The sequence below is a fragment of the Ctenocephalides felis genome, unplaced genomic scaffold, assembly GCF_003426905.1.
Source record: "Ctenocephalides felis isolate EL2017-DRISC unplaced genomic scaffold, ASM342690v1 CF-g0.4_SCAFFOLD_01492, whole genome shotgun sequence".
In the NCBI taxonomy this organism is placed as follows: domain Eukaryota; kingdom Metazoa; phylum Arthropoda; class Insecta; order Siphonaptera; family Pulicidae; genus Ctenocephalides; species Ctenocephalides felis.
This window is the reverse complement of record NW_020537646.1, coordinates 1,193,118-1,204,206: the sequence shown is the minus strand read 5'-3', so window position 1 is coordinate 1,204,206 and position 11,089 is coordinate 1,193,118. Positions and strand designations below refer to the sequence as shown.

The 11,089-nt window shown below is 29.0% G+C and overlaps 1 protein-coding gene across 1 annotated transcript; it reads right to left on the bottom strand.

Annotated features, from left to right (window-relative positions):
• Positions 1 to 2,013: 2,013 nt before the first annotated feature.
• LOC113370578 (retinal guanylyl cyclase 1-like) lies at positions 2,014 to 8,761 on the bottom strand (the record flags this gene model as incomplete). The annotated part of the gene is given in 7 exon segments (XM_026611266.1): positions 2,014 to 2,913; positions 3,915 to 4,092; positions 4,678 to 4,770; positions 5,241 to 5,412; positions 6,167 to 6,359; positions 7,878 to 8,018; positions 8,607 to 8,761. Coding segments are annotated over 7 exon segments (1,707 nt in total), but the record flags the coding sequence as incomplete, so codon positions are not given.
• Between the last annotated feature and the right edge of the window lie 2,328 nt (positions 8,762 to 11,089).

Here is an 11,089-nt window from a genome sequence, read left to right as displayed (position 1 = left end):
CAGACCGTATCTTCAGACAGTTTTGACCACGCTCAGACAAGAGAGCGCTACTTTTCACATTCAAATTAATAGCGCGAAATTTGAAATGAAACTTAATGAATTTTAAATAATCGGGTATTTAAAACTAAATTTGGTATTACAATCGTATTATGTTATGTAATAATACAATAGTTTTCAATTGTGTCCGCATTTTTTCGTCCACGTTTTCGGGCGCACGGATCAATTGATTTGAATGGCTCAAAAAACATTCGATGTGCTGATTAGTTTTTGGCAAAGGCAGGTCCAGCCGTTACGGAGATACGGAACAAGGAGTCCATAAAATACAAATCGAGTTTGAATGATCTAAAAAACATTCAATTTGTAATGACTGGGAAAAGAGGTGATTAGTTTTTAGCAAAGGCAGGTCCAGCCATTTCGAAGATACAGAGCTAAATGTGTGTGGGAGTAGTAATGATTATGACAATATACTAAATTAGAAACTCCCAACATAATAAAAAAAATATAAATTTATTAACTGTAAAAATATTTCGATATCAAAATTATACATGACATGTCCCATTGTTTTTTACAAATCAAAACCAGCCTGCTTGATATCGCCACATGTGTAAAAAATGACAGTTTATGAGAGAACTAAGCGTCTGATTTGAATTATTCAAAGAACTTTCTGCATGTTTTTAATAAAATTTTCATTAAAAATTTGACAGACAAAGGAACACAGAAGCATGTTTGTGAAACTACATATATTAATTTATTTATAATCATGCATATAAAATAAAACTAAGGGTTTTCTTTGATATTTATTCCACACATTGATGCTAACTCTGAATGACAGACATCCGCGAATATTTGAGATTTTAGAAAGTTTTTACGCTTTTATTAACTTATCATAAAAATAGCAGATCATCACAACTACATTAACTACATTATGAAATGAACTTCAATTATTAATATAAGATTTATAAAAGGTATTTGTTGTGCGGCGTTTTCGAATATATGTATGTTCATCAACATAATAATAGTTAAAATTATTCCTATCCATATGTTTAGTTATTTTAGTTGATTTTTACATTTATATCAATACAATATGCATTTGAGATTGTCTATAAGGGGATTGATTTCACATATACTAAAGGGGTAATTATACAAGTACATGATTTAAATTATATATATATATATATATATACATATATATATATATATATATATATATATATATAACACATAGGTTTTTTCATTTCAAACGTCGTTTACAAAACGAAATAATCCATTCTGAATTATTTTTGTTTCTAATGAGTTTGCTATTTCTATATATTTTATAATAACATCATGTACATAATGCCGTAAAATATATGTTTTAAATATAAAACAATGTATGAAAAATTGGAAACGAAATATTCTGAATAATATAGCAAATTTTAGACTAAATTGATAATCATTCTCAATTACTTAATGGTAAAATATAACATTAATTTAAAATTTTTATATATGTTGTAAAATATCGACACCTATCATCTTTAAAGTAAAATGTTTATTTATGTAACTTTTATATACAATTTAATGTTTGTAAGTAAATAGATAAACCTTTAATAATGATCTAATAACTAAATCCCATAACTTTTAGTTATTTAACTACATATTACATAATAATACCCTGCTATAGAGAAACTTACTTTCTTACTGAATGTTTAAGCTACATGCTATTACTAAACTTACATTTATCATGATAAAAATTTAGCTATTAATATATCCCAACTACATTTTTAAATGTTTTCTATGCAATATTTACACTCTGACTTATATTTATTAATTCCAATTGTAAATTTAATTAAATTACAACAACCTTATTTTATATAAAAATTATTTACAAATTAGGTGAACTATAGCTGATTGATTTTTAAGCATAAAAGAGCAGAAAAAATAAAAATTGACAAAAAAATATTAATTGTCTGTAACATTTATCTATGATGTATCCCAAAAGTATCAATCAAATTAAATTTAACATTAACTGCGCCATTTTATTTTACAGGAGATACGTTAGAAAATGTCTGAACTGTCCCCACAATTATTCCATGTAATGCAACGTTATATAATGAATAAATATTTGTTAAAACATTTTTAAATGCATGTTATACTAATTTTTAATGCAACGCCAAAGCGTCTACACTTAGTGATACAGCATTTTTTGGTATAGTGCTGACTTTCGGTGATTTTAATGGTAATTCTTCTATTTTCTCCAAATCATTTGCAGCACCGGCTGAATTTTGTTTGTGCAAAGGTGCTCTGACCTGTAAATTATCGCTTGTCGAGGTTAAACATGGCTCCTCACTCCTATCTAAACTAAATTGTCTTTTTAGAAACCTTAATCGATGATCGCATGATTTTGAATTTGTTGGTTGACTAAGATTACTATCACTAGGGCTCAAACACCGATAATGGTTGTATGGCGAGCTGAGATCATGCTCCTCTATTACATCTGCATGCCTGAATTTACTAAAACTTTTTCTAGGTTCAAAGAAAAGGTTTGCTCCTAATTCATACGTCGAAGAAGTTTTATGGTAACTTGTTCCACTTGCATCTTGAGAGCAAGAGAGATGGGCTTGCCTCTTATCTGGACTTCTGAGATTTTCAATTGCTTCTGGATCGCTCACATCTACTGAGAAATTCGAGTTCTTGTATAAATCATGTTTAGCAAAATAAGTATCTATTTGGTTTTGAGTTTCTTGAAAATTTTCAACATCAAAAGTATAACGATCTCTTTGTTGTGTTCCGTAGTGTTTTTCGTAACAAGACTTTGACGGTGTTCCAGGATCGCTAGCTGATTCAAGAGAACGCCTTTGAAATGAATGTGTTGTCATGCTACTTCTAGCTGGAAGCGATGTTTCTGACGCAGTTATGATAATATTTTCATTTACTCTGAAAAATATACTTGTAAGTAGTTACACGCGCAAAGTGAAATTAAAGTCTTAATAAAGAAATAACACACAATTGAAAATAAACTTACCCTTTCATCGGCCTATCCAGAAAGCATAAAAATTAAACAAAACATATAATAACTAATGTCTTGATATCAGTAATTTTAAAGTTACATAAAAAATATCCGATCTGTTTTTTAGAATTTCGTAAGTTTATATATAATTTCTTACCTAATATTTTTTCTCTACAGAAAATTATCTGATAATATTTTATTTTATTTAATATGGTATAACTTATTATTCAATTTTTTGCACCAATGCCCGGAAAGGCCTATTTTCACTTGGAAATGACGATTTTTAAACTTGTATAGATCATATAACTGTCACATAAAATATTGTATTATTTAAGATGACCATACACCCCGGATTGGCCGGGACAGTCCCGATTTTTTCGCCTTGTATCCCGGCTTTATCTAAAAGCAATATTTGTTCCGGTTTTAGGTGTTTTGTCCCGGATTTTTAAAAATGTTTTGATTGCCAATATATTTTTTAAATATATTTCAACTAGAAAATTTGCACAGAAAAAATGTGAGTATAAGATTTTAGCTCATCAACACCCCCTCTTTCCCCGCTCTCACACACATTCTAAACCGTCTCAGATTTTATGGGAAAAAATATGGTCACCTTGTATTATTTCATTCCTTGCATCAGCGATATACATAAAAATAAATCAAATCCCACCCAAAATTATAATAGAAAAATAACTCAACTTTGTAAAGTGTCTTTATACCTTAAATTGTTAACATTAATTAGCGTTAATCAGCGATATACATAAAAATAAATCTTATCCCACACAAAATTATAATAGAAAAATAACTCAACTTTGTAAAATGTCTTCATACCTTAAATTGTTAAGGTAGTCGAAAACTTCAACACAGGAAGTATGAAGTATGAAATATTCTTTCATTCAGAATAAAAATTTCACAATCAAATTAAACATACCCAAGAGTGGGAGGTGTAGGAAGAGGTTTATCGAATCCATGTTTGCCTAGGAGCCAGTGCGTGGTCATGACCCCTTTGCCTTTGACTTCGGTGGAACCTCTCGCCTCTAAAACGTATCCACCGGCTTGCTCTAAATAGTCCCGAGTGGCTTGCGATAAATGGATTCTCCAGGGTGCCCCTGATATAGTTTTATAAAAATGTAGTATGAACACAACGTCAATCTTCAATATTTAAACAATTAAGCAAAGGCATAATATATTAAACAAAACAAAATTACATTAATTTCAAATTTTTAGCCGATAAACCACTTTTCGTAGGCCCATATTATCTAAGCAAGTTTTTAAGACCATGATCTCTACCATCATTCAAAGTTCCATAAACATTTTTTTTAATTAGATACCCAACTCCGGTCGTTCGAACATTTTTTAAATTTTTCACATGGGTTCAAGATTTTTGGCTAAATCGTGGACAAAAAAAATTGCATTTTTCAACTTTTTCAATTCCTCATTAAGTTATATCTGAATTTTAGGAGTTGGTGTAGCCGATTATGAGGAATCGTTGGCGAATCCTCATACACCTTCGTAGTTCTTTTAATTAGGAGTGTCAAACTGTTCTGAATAATTTAGAACGTCTTCATATACATATATAAAATTTTTAGAGATTAAATATGAATTATTTATATGCTGGTAATTTTATAAAAAAGTACACTGCACTATATATATATATATATATATATATATATATTTATTTATTTATTTCTTACCAGTTGATTCCATTCTAGAAGCTGTATTGACTGTGTCGCCAAATAAACAATATCTCGGCATCGTTAGCCCAACTACACCCGCACAACAAGGTCCTAAAATATAGAAATATATAATTAACAACGTGTACCTAAAAATCACGAGAAATAAAGTACAAATATTGAAAAATTAGATGTAAAAACATTCTAAGATTTACTCAATTAATATACATATTTTTTCCACAATGTTAAAGTTTCATATACATTGTACTATATATGCATTTATCATAACCCAACAAGGTTTTGTAATAAATCTGTGAAAATGTATGAAGTTATTTTATGGAATAAAATGCGCAATTGCTCAAAAATCATCTCAAAAAATTATGTGGTTTGTTTAACAGATAATTTTTGATAATAATATTACAAATGATTTTGCAAATCTTTATATCCAGTATAGTCCACACTGATGATTTAAAAACTTGATTTGTGAACCATCAATGACAACATTGTTATGAATATCACTTCCCAATATATTAATATATTTCTATGGATAAATAAATTCTACTGTAAGAGCTTATTATCATTACCACTATGAAGTCCTATTCGTAATCTTAAAGGTGTCCCAGGCAAGTGTCTTATTTTGAAAGTCCCCGACTGGTGCAAAAGATCAAGTGCCATCGAAGCAATTTGCTCAGCATGATCCGGAGTTCGAGTCGGCAAGCCTCCTACGACCATGTATGCATCTCCTATTGTTTCGACCTAAAATCATAGATAGACTTAGAATCGACTAAAAATAAACACGAGTAGAAGTCTGAACCATAATATATTAAATGAATTATTGAGATAAAATTAATGAATTACGTTAAAATCAGACCATAAAGTAACTATATATATATATATATATATATATATATATATATATCTACAATGATGAAGTAGCTGGCAGTTTTATTGAACGTAGTCAGATAATTATTCGTTTGAAATGTTTTCACAATATAGTTTATATTTGCTCAAAATCTAATTGGACCTTTGTGCCTCGCCCTGCTCTACATATATATACTTTTTATTAAATTTACTTTAATTCATCGAATGTTACTTGAAACTTTTCAAAAAGCAGGTCAAAGAAGAAATACTTGCGGGGTCAGCTAGTATATATATATATATATATATATATATATATATATCAAATAAACAGTGAATTTTAAACTTGACTAAATCCTATATCTAATATTCAATAAATTCCAATGCAAAATTATTTTATTTTAATCTTTGAAGTACATGGAAACGATTTATATAAATGATTATAATTAGTGTATTCTAATAAAGACCATCACACTACACGTAATGAGCATAATGCGAAATCAAAATATTTACTATTAAATATTTCATGTACAAATTGCCAATATACCATCTATCACATTCAATCAACAGTATTTAATGTAATGTAATAGTCAATAATTTGAAAAGCTATTAGATACTGCAATACCGCACGGAAATGTAATTAATTAATTACCTTGTACACATTATAAGCGTTAATGGTGGCATCAAAGCACGTGTAAAGGTCGTTCAGTAGATCCACAACTTGCACCGGACTGCAATGGGCGGCTATTGAGGTGAAACCCACGATGTCGCTGAAATAAATCGTCACTTCGGAAAACTCTTCAGGCTGAACGGCTAAACCGAGTTTCAGTTTCTCCGCGACGGAACTGGAAATAGAACAAAATCGCTTAATTTAATGATTGACCTTAGTTTGATTATAGGTCAGACTTCAGCAAACTTTTAGAATTTATTCTTGACTAATGTTATATTAAGTGACCTGCTCGAAGCGTTCTATCTTTATAGTAAGTGATCTCTTTAATATTTCATACCTTTTTACCTTTGTATCTTGTAATATTGAAATACAATCTCACTGCCGTCAGGTTAAATAAAGAAAATCAAATAAGCTAACCATCTGTGCAAGAATTGTTTATGTATCATTTATCGTTGCGCAAGATATCTACTTAATCTCTGTCGATCCGTATATCTAAATTTTTATTATATGCTCATATTCCAGAAACCATTTATGATTTTGTATTTAATCGCATGCAAATAGGATTATCAGAATAAACATTTTTGACTAAATGATATGCTATTCTACTAAATTTTGACTAATGGTTCAAATACTGGGCAATTTTTAAATAAGACATTTTTAACTTCCCGTAGGGTAAGTTATAGTAATCGCAAAAAAATCGAAAATGAAATTTTTATATATACTTACGTTTCAAAGGTGTCTGAACATTTTGGCATTCCTTAGAAAAAATGTATGTATTCGTGTGTGTGCGGATACAAATTTTCGTCGACGATTTCGAGTACACGGATCAACCGATTTGAATAATTCAAAAAAACATTCGATTCGTATTGATAAGGAAAATTGCCGATAGTTTTTGGCGAAGGCAGGTCTAGCCGTTCCGACGATACGGCGCAAAAAGTCTCAAAAACGGTAACTCAGTTTTTAAGAAAACGGAGCGTCCGATTTTAATAATTCAAAAAACATTTTACTTATGTTGACAAGATGTAGAACTGATTAAATTTTTGGGTAGGCAGGTCTAGCTGTTAAGGACTCTTAATAAAAATAAGTTAAAAAAAATGGCTTTTGGCATTTATCAGATACTTATAGAGATTTTAATAATGTGTACACATTTTGTGTAATTTTTTTTGGGTTCCGTACCAAAAATTTTAATTACGGTAATCAAGAGATGGTCTTTCAAAGCCGACCAGTTTTAAGAATTCTAAAATCATAGTTTGGGAGATAGTTTAAAATCTTGAAAATATCGTGTAATTGTGCCATTATTTTTGGACTGTGGTCCCAGAAATGCTATTTACGGTTACGGATCCAAAGTTTAAATGAAAAAAGCAATAAAAGCTAAGCACATTAAAGTTATAACAATTTCACCAAAGCTGTAGATTGCACTTAAAAGCTCTATTTTCAAACAAAATGAAGTAATATTTTCACCCAGTTTCGGTTTGACGTTGAGTTCTGGGATACCCACAATATATATAAACTTTGCACTAATTCTACTATAGTGACGGTTCTAGTTATATATAAGAAAATTGGTACTACTGTAGAGCATTTTCGCAAGACTACTATTTGCAAGAATACAATGAATTTTGAAAAATAAAGATAATTTAATATAATTTTTAAGTACATTCTAGACATAAATAACATTTCACAATGAATGAGTTACCTCGGCAGCATCCTATTTAAGAGTTGCTCAGTTTTCTTTTTTTCTATGTCCAATTGTTCTGTTCTCTCGCGAATAAGATCTTCTAAATTATTACTATACTTTTCCAGCATTTGAAACATCGTGTCGACGAAGTTGACTTTCCTGTTAAGAAGTAAATTAATTATTATTCAACAGAGCAATAATTACATTATTTGAAAATATTAAATAATTAATAGGTTAAAATATTGTCATAAAAATATCAGTCTTCAAAACCGCTCTACGCTAACTCAATATCTAAATTTATTAAAATCATGCAGATAAATAAAATTCCACAAAATCCACTTAACTTTTAAACCCTCAACATAATGATACAAAATGTCATTAATGTGCCAGAAATCTAATTCCACAAACTAATTATTTTCTGAAAGAAAGCTTATTTAATATGTCTGAAAGCTTCAGCTACATTAAACAATAAAGTTTTGATAGGTCATTTCCAAGAAGCCATTATGAAAGTTTAGTCAAAGCATAAAAGTTTGTGATCCTTATCCAATATAAATAAACTTTGACATCTTTAATTCATGCTGTTTACTGTTGTGATTGTTTTGAGTTTTTGGGTATTAAAAATTTATACTTCAAGAAACACTCGCCCTAACACTGACAGTTGACCCATATTTCTGTTTTTTTTTATAAAATATATGATTGTTATGTTATATATATATATATATAAATTCTAAAAATGCTGTAACTTACCGTCCATGATTGAGTTTCTTAAACAGATCATAAACGGCGCAGAAGTCTGGACGCATTTCCGGCTGTTCTGCCCAACATTGACGCATTATGTTGATTGCTTCCGGCGGTGCTGCACCTTTCGAAACTGATGGACGAATCAACGGTGGTGGTTTTTTTACTTTTTCTATAATTTCTGAAGTTAAAATACGAATAATTAACTCAATGAATAGCCATGTATGAAAGGAATATTCATAACAAAAGTATTTAGTTTTATCGGTATTTTTTGGTTTTAAGCTCTTTTATTTAGTTTATAATACCAAGAATAAGATGTTTTGTTATTTTTCAGATAAATTCAATAGTGTTTTTTTATATAAGCTCTATAAAAGCCTACATGTGGGTGGAGTAAAAATGACCAACTAAAATATTTACACGGGCAAGTAAATAGAAAGGTAGATTAAGTTAAAAAAAGGCAATTTTAAAAGAGATAAATTAATAGTTATTCCATATCTTTTAATGGATATTTTTCCAAAATACTAGAACAAGCTTATATTTAAAAAAATGTGCTCATGAAATTTATATTTTGCATTGCTTAAATAATTTAGATATTATTTCGTTAAACCCATTCAAAATTAAAATTAAGAAATTATATCTGTTAGCCTGATGGCTATACCTTTCAACTCTGGCTATGAGATAAAAATAACCCCGGCGACAAATTTTAGAAAAATTGGTAAAACATTTTTATAATTAGGATATTCATTAGAAATTTAACTGAACAAAGTCCAATAGTTGTTTGATACATGCCATTTGTTGTGATGTTAGAAATACATATGTATTATAAAATCTCTAGATGTAGTTGGTTTGGTTTAGTCAGTATAAGCACTGAAATTAAAATTGGACCTTTGTACCCCGTCCTGCCCTACATATAGTATCATAACAGATCGTTTGAGTTACTCACTTATATTACAACATAATCCGCTTATGTACATTATGGTGCATTTTTCATAGCAGTAAATAATGCACTTACTGTTTAGTGATAATATTGTATAAGCTAACAGCTAGAGAGCTTAATTAACTCTGGATTCAATAATCCTCATGTTTACGAAACTTTAATAATAACTATGTAGCACTACTACAGCACTCTATATATCACAAAGTTAATTTAAAAATATTTGTTATTTATATACACAGAATCAATTAAAAAATTGAACTTGCGCAAAGATATATAGTTAATGGAAATAAAAAATAAATAAATATTGATTATATAGAAATTTTAATACTATTTGTAGTACTGACAATATTAATTTATTAAAATTCAAATTATGCAATCGATGCAATTTATAAAATTTACTAGAAAATTGAGATTCTAAAAATAGTTTAGCTTACTTATTTTAAATATTGATTTAATAAATATAAATCAATTAAAAAATTGAACTTGTGCAAAGATATATAGTTAATGAAAATAAAAATAAATATTGATTATATGGAAATTTTAATACTATTTGTAGTACTGACAAAATTAATTTATTAAAATTCAAATTATGCAATCGATGCAATTTATAAAATTTTCTATAAAATTGAGATTCTAAAAATAGTTCAGCTTACTTATTCTAAATATTGATTCAATAAATATAAACCAATTCAAGAAATTAGAGAACAAATTAGAATTAACACATAGCCGTTCATCTACTAACATCGTAAGATTAAAGATGACACCTGGTTACACATCTTTTGTCTTCGGTTTTAAAATAGTATCGTTGAAATCCATACTTTACTCGTTTTTGAGATAATTGCGGTGAACTTTTTTACTCATGAATCTTTAAGCTCCGGTTTACTCTATATAGTTCAAAGTGGTCCTGAATATGGACATTTTCGAATTTCCTTGCTCCCAAGGGCTCAAATGGTTTCAAATTGATAAAAAACAATTCTCTGAAAGTTTTAGCTCTTAATTTTGTCTTCTAGATAAAGCGCAATTCAATCAAACTTAGAATGGAAATAGCATGGAAAAAAATTTGAAAATTTAAAAAAAAATTTTGGGTATAACTTAGCGACAAATAAATTGAAAGTGAAAATTTCTGTATTTTTTATTGAAAATTCGACGCTCTGCAAAATTTTTGAACATTTGTTCATGCTATTTTCATACAAAACTTTGATTGAATTGCGCTCTATCTAAAAGACAATGAGCTAAAAACTTTCAGAGAATTTTTATCAATTTGAAACTATTTGAGCCTTTGGGAGCAAGAAAATTCGAAAATGTCCATATAAGGACCACCCTAATGTGTTGTTTACTTAAATGTAATAAATTTTCATCAACCATAACGGTGTCTATAAGTTATCTTTTTACATCGAATCCATAACCACGACAAAACAAATATATTGTTATAGTTCATTAGTGACATTCTCCATAACCAAACATTTATTGCTGTATTAGGTCTCGGTTAGTAGGCAGTCTCAGTCATTAATATTGCTAAAATCGAGTTGTGTAGCGTGTAAATACAATTAGGCAA